Below are 21,832 nucleotides of genomic sequence, written 5' to 3'. Positions count from 1 at the left end.
CAATGTTATGGTGTAAACTCTTTTATTGATTTATCCCACCTATATTTCGAGGTGTACTCTTGGGACCATAGACTACGTCAACACCCTTTAATCCGCTCCTATTTTACTACACACACCGTGTAGTAAAATAAAGCTGTACAGGTGAAATTGTTTCAAATTTCCATAATTTTCATTAATTTCATTTCTGTTTAGAGTCTATTAAAAGATAAGAGATTATGTTTTCGATAAATATGGGGAAAATTATTTGAAAATAATTATTACACACTTAAAATCATAAATAAATGTGTTTATTTAATTTTGAAAAATATATTTAAAGCATTAAAAATGAGTTAATATGTATGATTATCCAATGTTTGGTGATATCGTTTATTCAAATGCAGAGCAAAGGTCACGGGGAAATCGTAATAACGAATTTCACCTCTAACACAATTTCCGCAATTTGATGAAATGGACGATGTGGAAAAGATGGGGTGAAGGAAGCATGAATGAAAATGGGATTTTAAATATTTCCTGCTAATAAAGCCACTATCGGCAAGAGTCATCCTCTTCATTTGCCATTCATTAAATTTTGCACATTGACACCAAATAATCACGAACACGGTGCACAACCGAGTTGTAGAACCTTTTTTTTCTCCTCTACCACCAATTTACTCTATGATCCCTACACCACTCTTCTAAAAGTGTTATGCTCTACTCGAAAAAACTCAATTTCCACGTGCGAGTATGCAATTTTTGACCAAAACGATTCTGCACTGCACTAGCTGGTAGACCCTATATCTCTGGACATATAGGAAAAGTCTTCACGAATGGCTTAGCAAGGAATGTATTCAATGCATTTTAAATTTAATCTCTGACCTTACGAGAGATTCGCAATGAAAAAAAATTTAATCAAGTGATAGCATTAATTTTAGAATACTAATTTGTGAAAATCTTAACTACTACATTAATATCTAGACTTTATATTGGACAAAAACCATAAGTTATGTTTCCTAAGTATCTTCTTTAAATGCTTTTTATAAAAATTATTTGTAAAATTTAAAAACAAAACTAACGGAAATTGCTAAATTGAAATATATATTTTTTTGAATTCAATTTTTTCAGCATAATTTTAGAAAAAATGCAAATTCATTCCATTTGTAAGAGATTAAATCTTGAAATTGAATAAAAATGTAATTGGATTGTTTATTTATCATTTATTGTGATTTCGATCGATTTATATGCAATTCAATTATCAGTGAATTTAAAATATATATATTTTTATTCTCTATACCGTTAACTATGTGAATATTTTAGTGGAATTTTTAATTGAATTGCTCTCATTTATTTCTTCTCAATGCTTTTGTACCTATCTCTTTTATCAATAATATTGTTATTTAGTTTAAAAATAATTATTGATAATAATCATTATTAATGAGTCAAGACGTTATGTCATGTCTTCATGGAAAACTCGGAATTGGGAGAATTTTGATAAAATTTATAAGATTAGCTTCCATACATTTTCTTCTAAAAATAGCATACCTAATTTTTATTGATGACTAGTTCTCTGTATCTTATGCTTTTATGGAAATTTACATCAAAGTCTTTATACGATTAAATAGTTTAGCACTTACGGGGAACATCAATATTCAATAATGTAGATTTAAGTAGAGTTTATTTAGAAAGTAAATTTGTTTTCGTATTCTAATCTCATTTTTATCGATTTATTTGGGCTTTATCTAACTCAGATCCAAGAGATAATTTCCTAAAATTGTATTATATTGGCTGATGAGTTAATGCTAGAATGGTTCAGCATACGTACGGCAATTGATTGAATCAAATCTAATTCTATTAATTAAGAGACGTAAAACTTCTTGTACATATTCAATTTCAATTTCCTTCCACAGCAGCTATTCATTTAAATGACAAACCTGTAATTTAAGACATTCATGAAGAATGAAGCGCACCGTTTTTCTTGCTAAATTAGTTTATTATAGCTCTACAAATTACATACAAAGGAAAAATCATTGAAAATAATCAATGTTTATGTTGTACAGTTTCAAGCACCAAACATCCAACAGCAAAAACCACGATTAATAGTAAGTACACCCCAAAAATTTTTCTTAAAGGGATGCTGCAGACTTTTAATATTCTTGTTCATATTAGAGAATTTTCTTACATAATATCATTTACGGAATGCGACTATTTACTTAACTTTTTACTTTTCCTCAATTTAATCTTAAGCAATTAAACCCTCTAGCATTACAAAAATTTGCGAATTCAATTTTTGCCTTTAAAAATTCTCATTATTTTTTTTTTAGATTTCATTCCATAAAGTTGCATTTTCCATCTTCTAATTGAGAAAACTTTAAATACACATCGTCTGTTTACCATATATACAGATTTTTCTCGTAGTTTCGAGGTATTTTGTTTGTACATATTTGCTCATTTTATATTCAATTAAAGCCAAAAATATGTTTGCTGCTTGAAACAATTTTGTATCCAATTTTATATACAAAATTCTGCTTCAATTTTGCAGTTTGTTAAAATAGAAAAATCAATTGTTATCTACATTCAATTTATCTGTTCTCTTACTTTCGCGTTATAATGCTAGAAAGGAACGTTAAATGACAAAAGAATCCTCCATGAAAAGAGATTATTTTGCTTTGAGTGATTACAGTATACTTCCTCACAGTAGAATTCATCTATCATTCAATGACTTATCCCTGAAATTCTTGATATGTTCTACTCTAACTGAATTATTTATTCAACATCTTTTTTTTTAAGTTTTTGTGCGAGATTGATATAAAACTTCAAGTAGATGTGGACCCCGAAGATTGGAGATGCATTAGAAGATGAATATTCGATGAAATTTCTCTGAAACTGAAAAATGAAAATAAATAATTTTTCTCTCTTCAATGTTAGTGCCATACTGTGAGATAACATTTCTCTTTCATCAGGCACCTTTTCACAATTTGTGAAATTGTTGAGGGGAACGGGGGCGATGGGAAAATGAAAAGAAAAGGTCGGGAGTCAGAAAACAGCGAGCTGTTTTTCCAAGCAACGTAGAACCCAAATAACGTATAAAAGTTTATTTGAGAAAGATTGCTTCTAAAGTGATGCTCGATGGTTTATTAAATATTGATTTGGTAGTCACATGATATGAGGTATATAGGGGGTGGTGGAAAAACAAAGAATATGCCCCAGGATCAAAACTCCACCAGCTGTCTGTCAAATTAGTTTATTGCCTTTATTGCCGTGACTTTTCCCTTTAACATCCCGTACAATCCTTCCATTCGTCAGATAAGACGAATTTATATTGTTTGATGTGTCAGGTGGTGGTGGGTTCTTGAATAACAATTTTGGAGTTGTTTACCTCAACCTGTAGGGATGGTGTGTCATCCGCAAAAACACCTGTTCGATGCACAAAACAATAACCCTCAGTGCATTTAATATTTCGCTGTTCTATGCTGCAAAGGGATTTTTGGGGATGCAGAATTTCTCTTCACCATTACAACGTTGAAAATTGAATTTTATGCTACAATATTTTTTAATTTAAAATCTTTTATCATTGAGATGTTCGTTTGAAGAAAAACTGATGAAAAATTCTATTTTTTTTGTATGGAAAATGAATTACCAAAAGCTCTTAATTTAAAATTTTAATCATTTGATATATTTTTCTTAATCTATTTTAGCGCATTTTTACATTATTTTTTTTTAAACTCCCCCTGAAATAGACTTCTGGCTACGCCCCTGCATCACATGCTGTAACTTTTCCTGTAGCATTTACATTTTAGAAAAGTATATGTAATATAGTGCATAAGGAAATTCTTTAGATCCTCAAATAAAAATCTATACTCTACCTATGAGTAGATGTAAAGCACATTATAAATTCATATAGGTACGTTTTTTTTTTGCATTTCACAATTACTTCTGTGCATCCCTTTGCAATCTCAGTCCCAGATATATGCCACATATCAATTTGTCATAATCAGAAAACGATGTTGAACAATACCCCCATTTTCCTTCATGTTTAGGATTCTGGAATATCCATTGATTTACAACACATGTTGTATGAGGAAAATTGCCATGTACATAGCAATTTGCAGGAGAAAGAGCGAATGAAATAGAGTTGGGGCTCTATGTTGCATTCCCCCCGAGGGACGCATTCGTTTTTATCTCTCTGGTGCTATTTTTAGTCTTGAAATATTTTCAGTTTAAGTTTATATAGAAGAATGGCAAAAATACCACACAGTTAATGGTAATTTATACGAATGACAGACCCTTGTAAACTAGCTGAATATTTGCAGAAATGGACATTGCTATAATGGGGAAAATGCCGGGTTTTTTATGTTACAGAAACACCACTATGGCTCCTGCTACAGATTGCCCCCATAAGGAACGAGCGAGATCTCGTGGTGCTATTTTTGCTCACATTCCGCGATATCACAGCACTGAAGCAGCCCATCGACAGCGAAGATACAAAGGGTGGTCTCTCCAAATTCGCCAAACTGGCACGATCCGTCACAAGAAGTCGCCAATTCACTGCACATCTTCCAGCACTCAAAGACCCCACGAAACAATCACATTTGGCTCACGTGAGTTTCCTCCAGTCAGCAAGCATTTCTAGTTGCAATAAGTCGGAGTGATTTCATGTGAATTTTTAATGCATAACTTTTCTCACCTATATACAGATGATGTCACTCAGTGCAGATGTGATGCCACAGTATCGGCAGGAAGCTCCCAAAACACCACCACACATTCTCCTCCATTATTGTGCATTTAAAGCAATTTGGGATTGGGTGATACTATGTTTAACTTTTTATACTGCTATTATGGTGAGTTTCTCAATTGATTCTATTGTTCTACACATTCGCATATTGAGTGAAAGGACAGCAATTGGAGCATTAGTATATTAAAGATTAAAGCATTGACTTCAAGTAAAGTCCTTTTACTTTAAAATATCTTGCAAAAAGGGTCGAGTGTTATTTGGAATAGTTCACGTATACTTTATGCTACACTTTCCAGTCATTACCTTTAAATTAGCTATTATCCTATTTATTTTTTACAAGCCTGTGGTGATTCTTTTATCTCTTATATACCACAGAAATCTTATGATTAAATATTTCTAGACTGTATTACATTTTTTTTGGTCCAGCGCGACTGCCAAGAATCTTAAACGAATATTTCCTTTAATACGACATGCTCTAAATTTCTTCATCACGTTTAAAATGCTGAATATTTGGCGCTGCATTCCATCAAGGAAGTTCTCAGAATTCCTTAACCCTATCTTCTAGTTAAAAATACAATTTAATTTTTACCCCAAACTATTTTACGTTACTCTGGAACAAAAGAATAATTAATAATTTTTTTTATAAAGGTGTAATTATTACATTTTCTTTAATCCTTTCAGGTACCATATAACGTAGCCTTCAAGAATAAAACCTCAGAGGATGTGTCACTCTTAGTGGTTGACTCAATTGTAGATGTTATATTTTTCATAGATATTGGTGAGTTTATTTAAGATTCTTTTTTATCATCCCTCATTAATATTTATTTGGGAAAGTTGCTAATGCCCAATCCATTGTGAAATTCTCCGTGAAATTTACATTTCACAGGATAACTCTCGTTTTTTTTTTTTTGGAGAAAAGTAAATATATATGCTTTTTTATGGGGCTCCTAAAAGAGATTTAATGAGACAAAAGTTATGTGAATTTGGAGAAGGGAAGTCCGTACACAAAAGAGAATGATAAATATGGAATGAGTGAGTGGGAAAGAGAGGTTGTAAAGAAAATATATAAAATAATTTTGTTGAATTAATAAAATATATAATTCCATTATATCTTGACGCAAAAATGATGGAAGAAGTAAATGTATGTACCAAACAATACTCGTGGGAATTTTCAGAATGAAGCAAAAAAGATATTGTAATTCATCAACTTGATTCAACTTGAGACCTACTGTATAAGACGTTATAGAGGAGTAAGCTTTCAACAACAGTGCGGATTTTGGGATTATGTTTGAGACAAAATAGGGTCAACAACCATATATTTCGCACATGAGCTCCTTTAGTCCCGAAAAACAACAATTATATTTAAAAATAGGATTTCTGCCAAAGAAGTAAAATTTTTTATGGCTTGATATAGTAAAATTTTCCTCACCGCTAATAACATCTTGCGAAAACTTTCACCGTTTTGTGGTTCGTTTTCTTTTTTCTGTCTTTTCTTCTGTAAAAGAATCTGACGGAATGAGAAGCCAGGCAAATTTTTGCATTATAATACATAAAATGTTTGTTCTTTTTTTCCCACTTTTCTCGTATACACTTCCTTCTCATCATATTAAAGCTCTCAATCCACCTTGTTAAATATATATAAGAAAGTTGTCTGTCCCTCACGGCAGGGGCGAAGATCCTGCATAAACCAGACATATGACATAAATTGTAAACTTTTCATATCAGAGGCGATTTTTTCTCCTTTCTTGTTGGTAAAAGCTTTCTTTTTTATTTTGAAGAATGATTCACATGAAGAGATAAATTTTCCTTTTTCACCCATCGCTCATAGCAAGTTGGGGGGGAGTGGTGTGAGTGTGTTATTATAACAAGTTGAGCGAGTATATGCGAAAGCTTTGTGAGGGATGGGCACATATAATCATTTTAGGCCGAGTAAACTCCATTGATTTTCCTCATATGGCATATCTTGATATAATATTGTGCATATATAGTTGAGAGGTTGGTTAAATGATGAGGAAAACTTTGATTACAGTATTAAATTTTCACACTACGTTTGTGGGGCCCGGCGGAGAGGTGGTGAGCGACCCCAAGGTGATACGAATGAACTACTTGAAGTCGTGGTTCATCATCGATTTACTCAGTTGCTTGCCTTACGACGTCTTCAATGCATTTGATCACGATGATGATGTAAGTATTTCCCATCTTTTTACTTGCATTTGCGTCAAAAGACAACAAATTGCGTCACCTCCAGAAGGTTCTTATACTTTTTTTTATTGCGAGTAAATCGCTTGAGATTCACACACAACTTTCAGCATGATGAAAAATTTATTTGTAAAACTCAAAGAATGTCACATTGTGTTATGGAAATTTATCCTTTTTCTCGATGGCATTACATATGTTTTATTGCCTGTCTCTCGAAAGATTTTCCACACAGTTCTGTGTTCCCTTTGGTATAGGTAGAGATTTTGCACCAAAAAGGGGTAACTCATATTTCGAATTTTGTCTTGTTGTGCGATGAATTTATATTTATTTTATGTAAAATAAATTAAAAAAACTAATTTATAGAAATATTTTAAAAGAACAAGTTGGATAAATTCAGAAATGTGAGCAACTGGTTGCTGCTAAACCATATATAAGTTCTATCTATTATATTTGAAAACTATCTATTCTAAATGAGATCCAAAACCCTAAATCTAATCTATTAAACCATAACTAGTTATAAAGTCTTTATTTATATTACACCATGTGTGTATTTTCTTGAATATTTACTGAGGCAAAATAAAATAGTTATTATGGGAAAACTTTCCTCATTACTTGTCAGATAATGTTTTTAGCTAAAGAACATTAAAATTTCCTACTTTATATTCACTTTTGCTTGCTGCATGGAGTGATTCTATGAAAGTCAAAAGTTTATAAATTCAAAACAGAATATCTACTGATTTTATTACAGCTATACGGTACCTACTCTCTTGGTTGTCTTAATATTAGGGAAGAAGAGTCTAAGTCCGACCTTTTGAATAAAACTTTTCTGCATAATCTTAATAGAGGAACAGTTTATGTTGAACAAAAACTTTAGTAAGATTTTTTTTTATTTATTGCAAAAGATGTTTTTTTTTTATTTAAAAAAAAGCTCTCATTAGGTCGAATGCTGGTCATCCACCTCTAACTTATTATTTGGCAAAAACTTGGGGACAATGTTCAGGACTGATGCTTATAGTTTTCACTTTCAAACTTTATAAAAGCTTTGGTCGATTCGCTATATAAACGATATGAATATCCCCTTTTCAAATTCTATGCTATAGCTATGTATCTATGTATGTTGTGTACCATGGGAGAGAAGCTGGAAATGTTGGTGTGACGTAGGTATATATGGAGAAGTGGGTGGTTTATGAAGAAGGTGTTGTAAAATATTTAGAGATTCATCTCATGAAATAATTCTCACGTACTTTAGCCCCATTGATTCCACCACACCGGCAAAAATATACGTATAATCTCACCATTGTTTCATCCAAACCCCCATACCACTATAGGGTATCGGCTCCCTGTTCAGCGCTCTCAAAGTCGTTCGATTGTTGCGACTGGGACGAGTCGTACGGAAATTGGATAGATATCTCGAATACGGAGCAGCCATGCTGATTCTACTGCTGTGCTTCTATATGCTAGTTGCCCACTGGCTTGCCTGTATTTGGTATTCTATTGGCCGGAGTGATGCAGACAATGGGGTGAGTTAAAAACTTTTGTCGCCATATATATTCTCTCTCATCTCCACTATACTTTCCCACCACAAATACTTAAAACGGATTGCCCCATTTGGAAAGCTCAATAAACCAAACACTACTGACTGACTGCTGTATCCTTATATGCTAATTAATGTTATTTTTTTATGCTTTATCTGTGTAAGTTCTTTATGTAATATTATGCGTGTTTATTTCAACAGATTCAATTTAGTTGGTTATGGAAGTTGGCAAATGTCACCCAAAGTCCTTATTCGTACATTTGGTCAAATGAAACGAATGCCCCGGAGCTCATCAATGGACCATCACGAAAGACCATGTATGTCACAGCCCTCTACTTCACAATGACATGCATGACTTCGGTGAGTTATATCTTGCACCATTTAAATTACATTTCTTTTTTTCTCTAAATTAAAAATTAAAAGCTTTTGACAGATAATTGAAAAATAACAAAATCTATCCAAGAAAAGCTTCCAACCAAAATCACCCTATCACACGGTAAATTACAAAAGCTGAGATAGAAGGTTTATCCCCCGCTGTTTTTCCTCATTCCCCTCCCCATTCCACCCACCACCATTCATTCAATTTCTACATGTCCATATCATTTTTTTTTCTTTTGGTAATCTCCGTTCCTGCAAAGGATATAGCGTTTTAGGGGAATAAATAACACCCAGTAGGGCTCGCAATTACCGGCAAAAGAGCTTTTTCTCTTGAAAAGTTTTCTATGAAATGCTCTTCAGCTTAACACCACTGAAATGCTCTCGATGGTTTGTGTGATGATAATACCAGCATTAATGTTGAAAAGCTCTGGTAAACATTGCTACAAAATGGCAACGTTGAAATTGAAGCTTTATAAAGGAAGTATGGAGAAGCTGGTTTTGTTGAACTATACCTATATAATACATACATACGTACACATTCAATATTGTGTTATGTAGTGTACATATACATAGTATATAGCTTATAGTTTGATCCACATAATTCCAACATAATTATAATCACTTTGAGAAAATATGCATTTTTTTTGCAAATGTCCTGCTTATCTTTTGATTAAACTTTTTATACGTGGAAAGAAAGTTTCACCATAAAACTTTTGCAACTAAAAACTCAATGGATTTATGTATTTTGTGGATTTTGCGTCTCTCTGGAATAAAAAAACTGTATCATAAAACTTGCTAATTATTCAAGTTTTTAGAACTCAAAGACTATATTAACTTCGTCTAAGTCTCTAAAGAAAACATATTTCATTAAAAATTCAAAAGGTTCAAAATGACGTAAAATATGTGTTAAATTAATACAAGAAAAGTTGTTATCGCTCTTTAAAATATTATTTTTAGTAGTTTCCTGTAGTGCATTGAATGATGAAATTAGTTTTAATCTACTTTCTAATTGTTAATTAATATTCTTTTCAGTCAGAAAATCGTTGTAAGCTCTATAGAGAGCTTTAAGCTATATTTCATTAAATTCACATTTTCTACTTCCAGCTCGTGTCACTGAAAGAGATTATAATAATGTTTTTGTGATATATACTACATACTTCCATAAATACATAAGAAGGAAGATTAAACTTTGCCATCCGGTGTGAGAGAGAATTTCAAGGGATAGAAGAGCATTTCCAGTTTTTTTTAAATTAAAAAAAGCTCTCTGCAAATATAAAGAAAATTATAAGAGAGTATGTTATATTTGTTAAAGATGGTCTTTTTGTTCCTTCCCCTTTTTGTAGGTGGGTTTCGGAAATGTCGCCGCCGAGACGGACAACGAGAAGGTGTTCACCATCTGCATGATGATAATTGCAGGTGCGGTGTTCTACGTTCCGTTGCCTCGTCTAAATTGCTATTAATACAAATGCCGTAGCCAGTTGATGGTGCCTTCATAATGCAATATCAAATTCATTCACACTCTTCATTATTTTACCTCTATATAGCCTCCTCTCACATCATCTTATCTCTCTATACAGACCAATAGCATATAGAGAGGAAGATGTTCACATATTCTATTATTTAATTCAACACAATATTCCACTCTTTTTTTATCTTTGCTTTAAAACACTCTGACCTAGTACAATGAAAAAGAAGAAAATAAGACACATACACATCAGCCTTTTCTTCACTCACTATTATGTGCAAAAGAAAAAAAAAAGAAAGAAAGGGTAGTAAATTTTGTACTATCAGCTAGAAGGAATTTTGCTATTTGTTCTGCTCTTTTCTTGTGTAGAAAGAAACACTTTGAGCGATATTTTGGTTAGAATGTTTCAATTTCATCACCCGTATTTTATGGCTTTCTTTCCCTATTATATCAGAGCTTTTACTTTTCTTTTCATATTACATACAACAACAACAAAAAAATCACTCTCTGCCTGAACTTTCTTTTTAGTTGTCTTTCTCAACACCCTCACCATCCTTGTATCTTCAGAAATGGCTTCACAGACGGGACAATTTGATTCAAATTACATTCAACTTAAATGCTCATATAGCACTAATTTGAATAATTTTCTCCTAATGGTATACTTTCTATCCCCTCAAGCGTTTTGTCACACTCTGATATTGTTTCGAAGAACTTTTTTTTTGCTCTATTCGTGGGAGCTTTTCCGTGTCACTGGGTTATGTTCTTTATTGTATATAATATCTCAAGAGATATTTTGTGAGCTTTGGAATTTTTTTCACACACTAAATAAATGTTATAAAATTGATTTTCTTTTCAATTTTTCTCATCTGATAAGAAAAAGAATTAAAATCTAAAATAATTAAAAATTAAATTGATTTCTAAGGAATTTTCAATTTTTTTTATGAAAGTGCTCCATTTAAAAAGTTTGTATAGTCAGAACCCATCCAATTAAGCTTTATCTCAAGGAATTTTCATCTCACCAGTATTCTTATCTTTTAATCAGTATCAAGAGTAATATTTTTCCCTTAAATCTCTTTTTATCTCTCTGTCACAGGAGTAGGGAAAATTATGTGCTATATAATACGTCCCTCCCTTTTTCCTTCAAGTCATTTTCCCACACTGAAGATTATTTTTCAAGGGATGGCACTTCGTAAGTCATTAATTTTTGTCACTTCACTTTTCTTTCTTACTTTGAGAAAAAAAAAAAAATAAAACAAGCATCGCCGCTATACTTCCCACTTTCAGCAGACTCCTCCACTGTAGCGCATTTTAACCACAAAATCCTCACAGAGTACTTCAATGATGATTGTTCTCGATTGTCATCGTTTTGATGAGTGGTTTATAATACCAGAAGGGCATGTTTATTTCAAGGAATAACTTCCACTCTGTTGAATCTCAATTAAATGGTGTTGCGGAGAAATGAGTGGGATTATCCTGAGATTCACATGTGCTTCCACAGTAATTACTAGGTCGGTGAACTTCAAAATCCCTCCATCGTGTTGGGTACCTAACATTATACGCATGTTGTATTCAACCGAAAGTTTTGTGCCTGGTTTCACCAAAAAAGAGCCATGGCTCGTATATTGAAGAAAAAGAAGAAGGGATTTTGTGTTCACCCCCAGAACAAAATAGCATTGATTTCTTCTATAGCTCGGGTACTGGCCCATTGTAATTGGCACTCGGCTATTTGATCTTTTCTTTTACATTCTTATTCTTCCTTTCTTATGTCATATGATAAGCGGTGAGGAGAGAGACGATCCTCATCACGTCCCCCCTTCCCTATACTCTGCTTCTCACACGCTATTATATTATATCTTTAGTCACTTTATTCACATTTTGTGCGCCTCCGAAATAAACTGAATTTTCTGGGATAAAGATCAACAAGATTAATCTGGGGATTTGATATCCTCTCTTTTGGCATCCTCTCCTCCTTTTTTCTTCTATTTTTTTCTCCTCCTTGTCTTGCGTTGCGCTTCTTCACACGCCGCAAATAAAACAGCCCTGCTCTACGCGACAATCTTTGGTCATGTTACCACCATCATTCAGCAAATGACATCCGCCACGGCCAAGTATCATGACATGTTAAACAACGTAAGGGAGTTCATGAAGCTCCATGAAGTCCCCAAGGCGCTGAGTGAGCGTGTCATGGATTACGTGGTCTCAACGTGGGCCATGACAAAAGGCCTCGACACAGAGAAGGTAAGTCAGAGAATGTGCCGACCGACACCCTTTTAGATTGGGGGGTGCGGTTGCCAAATCGAACATTTTCTTCATGTGTAGATTGACACGCAGGTCCTCAACTACTGCCCCAAAGACATGAAGGCCGACATCTGTGTCCACCTCAATCGGAAGGTCTTCAACGAGCATCCGGCTTTCCGGCTTGCCTCCGATGGGTGTCTCCGTGCGCTCGCCATGCACTTCATGATGTCCCACTCAGCACCCGGTAAGATTTGTCATCCTCACTCACTTGGAAATTTTCACTAAAATTTCACTCCTGAAATCCCTGTCGTCCCTTATCCGCCTTTTACTTCCTCCTCCATACGCCACTCCATCACTTTGTGACTTTTCATCCACCCCCACCTACTACCGTATCCAACCCACCTCACAGAGCATCTGTATATTTCAATTGAATGCTTTGGAGGCATTTATATTATTCTCTGTGACACGAAGAAGGATTTACAGTTCAGGGAAATGAATCCTTTACATGGCTTCTGTATAAAATATTGCATTCCTTCCTATTTCATTGTTGTGCTAATGAATTTAAAGTTTATTCACTTTTGATTAAATCTCTTTTAGTGAGAGGACTATGTACCTATATACTCTAAGCACCGACATTAAGCTATAAATTTTACTAAAATAGCAAAACAAGCACTACTAAACTATTTTCCACATTTTCTCTGTTATAAACTATTTCATTGCACATTTTTTGTACCTGAAATTCCATTGTAGAGGGATTCATATTCCTGAATCTTATTTACAGACCTAAAGTTTAGTTGATATAATGAAGAACTTTTTATCATGAAAAGAAGAGTCTTTTATGTTTTATTATTATGAAAATTCTACCGAGATCGTGCTGAGCCTTTAAAGTGTTCAAAATGTACGTAAGAGCCTATACGGAGGAAGGCATCATAAATAAGATGAGGTTTCTCTAAAGTAGCTACCACAGTAATATGCTCTCCACGCTAGTAACGAATGGTACTACGTTATACATTAATTGTGTCCATAGAGGGGGTCCTCTAAGCTAGAGTATAAATACAAAAAAATTATTATGTCTCTTGGTTATTAAATTATCTCACATTAGGCGACCAAATTAATTTTTAGTGATATTGTAAAAGTAACCCCTTCACTTCACGCTTGATTTAATGTAAATTATCAAGTTTATAAAGGGAAATAAATTCCATAAAATCACAATTTAATTCAAATTTCTATCTATATAATCCAGAAAATGTAGAATATATGGGGTAGTTGGGATAACATAGACTACCTGCAAAATATAACAAATTCATGTGATATTGCAAAATATTCATCTCGTAAATAATTTCTTAATTGCGAATTTAATTACATACCCTCCATTATACAGAGAATCTTCATTTATATTATGGGTAGTTAAGATTTTGCAAAATGCATTGTCTCATGAATTTGTTCTATGTGTATTTAATGAGATTATTTTACTATACTATAGGTAAAATTAGTTAAACTGTGGGATTTCCTGAAAATTCTCTACAACATCGATAAATTCATTTCTTGGCTTATTACGCAATAAATGAATGACAATTTACCTCTAGAGTGTCGATAGGTTTCAATTAAACCAGCACTGCGGTGAAATCGATAAATTGCATTTGGGAAATGTGATAAGAGCATGATGTTTGAATATAAAATGGAAATGGGAGTTTATGTTATGTGATTTTCATCCAACTTTTGATATGAGCCGAACTCTGGAGAGGAGGCGGGATGGAAATTCACCTTATTCTAGGTTATTCTTTGTAATTCATCAAGAAACCTATTTCCATGAAATATTCAGGGTATGTTTATTTGAAGTGGAACAGGGAGAATATGAGGAGAAACGTGGGTGAGAAATTGATGTTTATTTTTTTCAGGACAAACTTGAGGTATTCTTCATGTGATATAATTTTATTTCTCTGCATAATATCATTTAGAGATTGAAGTTTTTTTCTTGGAGAATTTTTAGCTAAGAAATGTATATTTGGGAGAGATTTTAATTTGAAGAACAAAGTTTCATGAAAAAACATTTTTCATTGCAATACGCGAAGATTAATTTAATGAATACATAATTATGTTAAATTAACTTCATAAAAAAGTAAATGTACAAATTTTTGTATACTTAAGAGATAGTCTGATAATTATGGAAACTCTATGCAGGAATAGATTTCCTAAAAACCAAAACATAAAATTTTAATCAATATATTTGGGCATTTAATAATAAGTAATGCAAGAAAAAATTTTAATTTTGTGTTTCAAAATTAACTCAAAAATCTCACAAAAAAGTATTCAAGTTTCCATAATTATTGAATCATCCCTTAGTATGAGAAAAGTATATAAAATGAATGAATATTCCCAAAAGCAAGATATACATTTTCAAATTACAATGTTAACATTAGGCATTTTGAGCATTTTCATATTATTTTCCTTATGCCACGCAGTATTTAAATGAAAACGAAACTGGGAAGAGAAGGAAAATTGAACAATATTTAGAGAAGGTTTACTCCAATAATATTTACTTAGCTATATATATACCCTTACCCAAGTCCTGGGGTCACTCTGTTGCGCTTTCCTGGCTCACCGTTTCGCGCTGTCTCAAACTATATCGCAAACTTGCCCATTGTGGGTTTCAAAATTAATTTTCTTCATTTATTTTATACCTCTCCGTGTGTATATCCTATCCACATGACCAATTTCTGATCCCAGGTAGTTTATATTGAATAATTTTTCCTCAAGTTACGTGATTGATTGGTCCTGTGGGGGAATTTCTCCACGTGTCAGATGTATTTCTCATCAATTTCGCAGGAGATCTCCTTTATCACACGGGCGAGAGTATTGATAGTCTATGCTTCATTGTGACGGGGAGTCTCGAGGTAATTCAGGACGATGAGGTTGTTGCAATATTAGGCAAGGGTGATGTCTTCGGTGATCAATTTTGGAAGGATTCTGCCGTTGGACAGAGTGCCGCAAATGTGCGTGCACTCACATATTGTGATTTGCATGCAATTAAACGCGACAAGCTACTCGAAGTACTGGACTTCTATCAGGCCTTTGCAAATAGCTTCGCAAGAAATTTAGTTTTAACTTATAATTTAAGACATCGCCTTATATTTAGGTAAGTCTTTTGCGAGAGAAAATTCTCTTTAATTTTGTTTCCTTTAAAATGAGCTTTGGCTAATTTTGAATGGTATATTTGTGCAGAAAAGTAGCTGACGTAAAGAGGGAGAAGGAATTGGCGGAGAGACGCAAAAATGAGCCGCAACTTGCTACAAATCAAGATCACTTGGTGCGAAAGATTTTTTCCAAGTTCCGGCGGACACCACAGGCAACATCTGGGTCAAAAGACGGAAATACGACCCAGAGTGACGCCGAAAAGGGTGACGCTGAACCGGATCGTGGGAAGGTGACTACCTACCCCGCATAAAAGTTTTTAAGAGCTTTCAAAACTCCATATACACACTTTTGCAGCTTCCTGCTAAGCTTACGCTTACGGATGATAGTCGTGTTCTGACCGCTGTGCCATCGCCTTCACCATCACCCTCACCCTCCTCGGGGCCACCATCGGCGCGTGGCACCAGGGCGAGTAAGTGGGGACGTCTTCTGGGAAGCTCCAGTGTGGATTCTGCAAGTGACACGAGTACCAAAGTTGCAGTATCGCGGAGTCTCAGTGCCAGAGAGAGTCTTCGTGAAAGTGCCCAGGGGCGGCAAAGTAGCACATCTAGCAGCAATGGTGGGCAAGGAAATAAGGTACACCTGTTGTTACCCTAATATTGTAAAGCTATTTTCACTACCTACATATGTATACTTTAGCGTGTGCTATGTACAATGAGACAAAAATTATTTCGACTTTACCAAAACTTTCTCGTTAAATTGTTTTAAGAATATCTCGCTATATTTGATGTGTCTTTAAAACAGATTTATATGAATTAAACAATTCATCTAAGAATAAGAGATTTATTATCTCCAACTTGGCATGATAGTCATTATAACTTTTATGTTTTGAAGAGAATATAATTAATTTTCATTGTTTCTGGATTTTAATCATTAACTCGATTAAGAATTAAGTTCTGAGGCCAAAAACAATTTTAATGGTGTTTGACATTGAAGAAGGATATTTTATCTAAAAGTCCTTTTATATTATACATACGTACAGGGTGGGTTTTTTAAAGGAAAATACAATATTAACTCACTTTTGGCTGCGAAGGAAAATATATAATGGTGGATGGAGGTGACTAGAAACAATGGGAATCCTATTTTGGGCCAAAGCGGTAATTCTAAGAATCCTATTGGGAGATGGAAAGAGCTTAGCATATTTATAGGTTTCCAGAGAGATATAAATACCGATGGGTGCTTTCTTCTTTTGTGTTTTTAAGGTATTTCCAAAGACGCCAAAATTGTCTCCGAGTCCAGCATCTCTTGCGCGTCAGGATACAATTGATGAGGGTGGTGAGGTGGATCCCTCACCGCCGAGGGATAGGCCACCATTGCATGTGGAACGAGAGCAGCGTTCTTCACTGGAGCGACAACCAACGGAACGCGATAGGTTGTTGGATCCAGCACTGATGGCACAGAAGGAACGAGAACGCTTGGAGAGGAATCTGTCGTTGGAGCGGGAGCGCCAGATCGAGATGGCTTGCTCCCGTGCCACAACATCGGATACCTACGATTCGGGCTTGAGGGAGCAACCACCGACACTGGCACAGCGGGATCTTATTGCAACGGTGCTAGACATGAAGGTGGATGTACGATTGGAGATGCAGCGAATGTCACAGCGAATAGGAAAGATTGAGGATCTCTTAGCTGAATTGGTGAAGCGTCTTTCACATGAAACAACCACATCGGGTGGAAGTTCCCCCGCGAGTGCAGCACTCGAGGAAGTCGGTCCAATCCCTGTAATTCCCACGACAATCTCCACGGGGACAATCATAGCGAGTGTAGTACCGTCGCCGAGTACAAGTGGTGGTTCCATGGCCACAGTCGTCAATCCCAGTTCAAGTGGGGCTGGTTCGGGGGGCAATGGACTGGGTCCGATCCTGCTCCGAAAGCGACGCTCCAAGAGCAGGAAGGCCCCGCCGCCCCCCAAACAGAGTCCTGAGCAAACGCGACTGCTGGACACGGAACCCCCCTCGGCACCGGCAACAACCACACGGAAGCGGGAATTTCTCTAGCCCAGGATTTTGGAGCGCCATCAGAGTGACAATAGTGAATACTAGGGTCACGGAGATGACGCTCCAAATTCAAACATCCTTCAGCCGGGCTCCAATTGCTCTCCTTTTTAACGCGACTGAGCAATTTTGGGCAATACACTGTTAAATAAATTCATTAGGGAATCGTATGTGACCAATTTTAGATCAAGAGAGACTACCAAGAGATTCCTTTGCTATATAAGAAAATCAAGTAATAGTTGAAAAGTCTGGGATGAGCGTGTGAAGGGCATGTTTATTGGAAAAGTACAAAAGAATGGCAAAATATTGGAAAGATGTGAAGTTATTTTTTTTTTATTTTCTGAATATTTAATTCAAAACAAATTGAAAATCTATCTAATTAATAAATTCTTCTATTTCTAAAAAATATTTTGAACGTCTTCCAAAAACGCTCTTTTTTTTATTATTGCTTTTACACGTGAAATTTCAATAAATTGGTCTCTATATGTTATGTTTAGGTATTTAGTGACGTGTATGTAGGATACCAAATTTTTGCCATTCTTGTACAATCTTTCAAATATAATATAGGTACCTATACCACAATAACAGAATATTCCATATCATTTCATTTCCTGTAGATATTGTAAACAAATTTCTTTTTAAATAATTTTTTATCAAACGATTAAAAAATATTTGGCATTTCTATAATTGCCATACACACAAAACAAATCAAATTAAAAAAAAGAAACTACCCCAGAAAAAACGAATTAGTTTTTAAGCAAATTCAAAACTTGGTGGTAGTAAATTCATTTAAATTAAAATTCTCTTTGTTAGTTTTTTATTATTTTTTTAAGATTGCGTGGACAAATATGGAGCCTGCCATTTTTAAACAAATTATATATACTACAATAAAATTGTATAAACAAACGACGAATATACAATGTAGATATGGAGAACGTATCCATTTGAGCACTATTGTACAGCTATTTGTGGGGAAAAATACACACGAAAAAAAATCGTAGCAAAAATTATTGAATGCCAACAGTCGGCCTTTAGCTACCTACCAATTTAGTTGAAATACGACAAAGAAAAAGATAGTTGAGACGTCTTAGGCATTATATAGAAGAATATTTGCAATTTGAAAGAAAATATTCTAAAAGATACACATCAATCTGGGCATGAGATGTAAGATGCTTAAATTTTCAAACTGAAAGCAATTGCTCTTTTATCTGAAAGAGGGTATCAATAAAAAAAAGGAAATTAGATAATCGCCTTATATTGTCGGCCAATTTGCACTGAATACTGATATTATTGTATTATACAAAAAATACATTTTCATGTCGCGCAATTAAGTTTTTTTCCCTTTCGATATTGGTGTCAGCAGATTGTGGAAGAAACTATAAATTTATTGATTGTGATTAGATAGTGAATTATTAACAAAAAAAGGTCCACAAAAAGCTCTCTTGCTTTGAATCTTAACAATAAAGTGAAATTTAAATTAAATTTTTTATTAGGTGTGTCCCATATAAAATGCAACATTTTATGATTTAAGTTAGAATAATATTTCAAGACTGATTAATTCATGTAAAATTACGATGCAATTTTAATTTACTTTTAACCCTTCTTTTCAATTTTTGTAAAAAAAAAAAAAGAATTTGCTTTGAATTTTAAAAATTTATGGTCTAAGGAAATCTCTGCAAAGCTTAGCACGTTTGGAGCTTTTTCCTCACAGGTCTCAAGTCACAGACATAGTATCTCCAGATGACTCAATAACCAAAAGAAATTTTGGAGGAAAATGTCGTGATTTTAGTATCAAAATTGAGGGAAAATGTGCTAAATTTCGTTGGGACTTAGCCAATAACATTGGAAAATTTGTTCGCTCCTCTTTTGCTGGTGTAACAGAGCTTTTAGGTTGTTTCTTTTATTAAAATTCTATGCTTTAACAAATTTACTAGTTCGTATTGTTCTAATCATGTTAAGTGTATTAAGTTTTAGCGGAATCGGTTCGTGTTTAGTTCATCAACATATACATACTCTATCCTACCGATGTTTTTCAATACTTCCAAGTCAAGGAAAAAAGGAGTTTATTCATTGATACATGAACCAATAAATCTTATTCCAGGAAAGAATTAAGATAATTCGATAATTTATGCCAAAGTATTTTAATACTTCATGCACTGAAAGCAAGAAAAAGCAAAACAGTGACATCATTATTTGAATTTTTACCTTTTTTTATTTTCTTCAAAAACTAAAAGTCTCTCTTTGAAGATTTCTAATTCTCTTTGATCATCTACAAGATTAAGTATTTCAGGATTGTTTCCTCAATTAAGCAATTTACTCATATGCAAATGAATAATCTCTTTCCATAATTTTCTTCAGGAAAATCTTTGACGATCTATTTTTGAGTGTGATTGTATTGTGTTTTTACAATATATTTCATTTAAAAAAAAATCACAATGATGAATTTGCTTAACCAATTGTTTTGTCAACTATATTATGCACTTAATTTGGGACATCCAATAAATTTGTATAGGCATTATTGGAAAAAAAACTAAGGATATTGATACACTATAGGATGAATTATATACAAGAGAGATAAATTGTAAATTAAAAATAAAAAAAATACTATCTGGAAGCTGTGCTACCCACTTTTTAGAGCTTTTTTCAATTTATATACATCGCCTCCATTGGATGATGATGAGAATAATATACTTGTAAATAACTCGATGATATTGAATGATTGTGAAAATTATTGCGGCTTTGTCATAAATAAAAAAAAACGATGCCATTTATATACACTTCCTATTATCCTCTCCTCTCCTTTTTTTCCAATTTCTCCTCTTTAATTATCTGTGATAACATTTTAAAATGCAAACACTTTCAATACCTTCCGCAATGATTCATGAATATTTCCGTATCACAATAACTTTTTCAAAATAAATAAATCAAATGTAAACTGAAGGATATTATACATAATATACATTTTTTTTTTCAAACAATCAGACAAAAAAATGGGCTGCAAAATAAGGATGTTGCTGTAAAATGTCTTGTATATAAACAAAAAAATAAATAAATAAATAAAAAGAGGAGGAAAAATAAAAAAATGTATAAAGAGATTTTAGAGGAAGGACTATAAAATGAATGACCACATTAAAATGCAATACCACACTTTGAACATATATACTTATTACCTCTATTTCTAATGATCATACAAAAAAAATTAGCAAATAAATTGAAAAATTAGACCGTTATTGATAAATTTATAGTTTTCAATCGGTGATGAAACTTTATCGGTAGAGAAAAGATGTAGAGAATGGGATGATAGAACCATACTAGAGAGACATAGAGTACAACGTCTAGGATGACTTGTAAGTTCCGTGTCTGTGTACATAAATTTTTGCTTTGTGAAAGACAGAAGAATTAGGAATAATTTGTAAATAATAAAACTGCCTAAAAACGTGTATGAAAATATAGTCAAAAAATATTATGCGAAAAAAAATCAGGTTTCACATAGAAACAATCACATTTTTCTAGGTGAGAAAATGCAACATAAAAGCAGTCAAAGTGATAAAGGATTTAATGTTTCATCACCGTGTGTCATTGTTAAGATATTATCATTTTTTATGGCGCTATTGAATGAATTATTAATGAATTTAATCGGAAAATTTCAAATTAATTCGCTATATGCATTCAATTGGGAAAAAAAATTGAGCAATTACTGATGAAGAGAATACAAAGAGTAGCCTAAAAATGCTCACTTTTAATTAATTTTAATGAAGATCACTCAATCGGGTTTGAAAAAAAAAGATAAAGAGGAGATTGTAGTGGATATTAGTACATGACATTATCGATAACTTGCACGTTTTGTTAAATTAAAAATATTAATTCTAAAAATAAAAATCTTGTTAATAAAAAAACGTTTGTTTTTTTATTAACAAAAAATTACCAAAAAATTTTCACGCATTTTGTGACCACTCTTTGAATTTGGCGCCCTTTTGGGTACATTTGTTGAAGAGAAAATGAAATGGATGCATTTCACCGCTACCCGTCTCCCTCACACATTCAGTTTTTCGCAATTTCCTCGCGTTTTCCGCCGAATTTTCCGGGGAAATTGTGTTTTTTGTGACCAGGAAAATACTTTTGAA

General features: G+C 33.6%; 1 protein-coding gene across 5 annotated transcripts in view; it reads left to right on the top strand.

The window, feature by feature from the left end:
- LOC129794990 (potassium voltage-gated channel protein eag) overlaps positions 1-21,604 on the top strand; it is a 44,409-nt gene extending 22,805 nt beyond the window's left edge. For 2 of the 5 annotated variants that reach the window (XM_055836004.1, XM_055835995.1), the window contains exons 5-17: positions 4,336-4,574; positions 4,671-4,814; positions 5,390-5,486; positions 6,738-6,892; positions 8,236-8,427; positions 8,643-8,801; positions 10,163-10,235; positions 12,323-12,522; positions 12,604-12,766; positions 15,349-15,658; positions 15,745-15,946; positions 16,012-16,290; positions 16,917-21,604. In XM_055836004.1, the coding sequence (XP_055691979.1) occupies positions 4,336-4,574; positions 4,671-4,814; positions 5,390-5,486; positions 6,738-6,892; positions 8,236-8,427; positions 8,643-8,801; positions 10,163-10,235; positions 12,323-12,522; positions 12,604-12,766; positions 15,349-15,658; positions 15,745-15,946; positions 16,012-16,290; positions 16,917-17,711 (3,008 nt within the window). In that variant the 3' untranslated portion in view covers positions 17,712-21,604. Of the gene's footprint in view, positions 1-2,033; positions 2,076-4,335; positions 4,575-4,670; positions 4,815-5,389; positions 5,487-6,737; positions 6,893-8,235; positions 8,428-8,642; positions 8,802-10,162; positions 10,236-12,322; positions 12,523-12,603; positions 12,767-15,348; positions 15,659-15,744; positions 15,947-16,011; positions 16,291-16,916 lie in introns of all 5 variants that reach the window. The other 3 variants (XM_055835986.1, XM_055835976.1, XM_055836012.1) reach the window with 3 other exon arrangements.
- The last annotated feature ends 228 nt before the right edge of the window (positions 21,605-21,832 follow it).

This window comes from Lutzomyia longipalpis, chromosome 1 (genome assembly GCF_024334085.1).
Source record: "Lutzomyia longipalpis isolate SR_M1_2022 chromosome 1, ASM2433408v1".
Classification (NCBI taxonomy): Eukaryota; Metazoa; Arthropoda; class Insecta; order Diptera; family Psychodidae; genus Lutzomyia; species Lutzomyia longipalpis.
The sequence above is the reverse complement of the archived record's forward strand: the minus strand, read 5'-3'. Positions and strand labels throughout refer to the sequence as shown.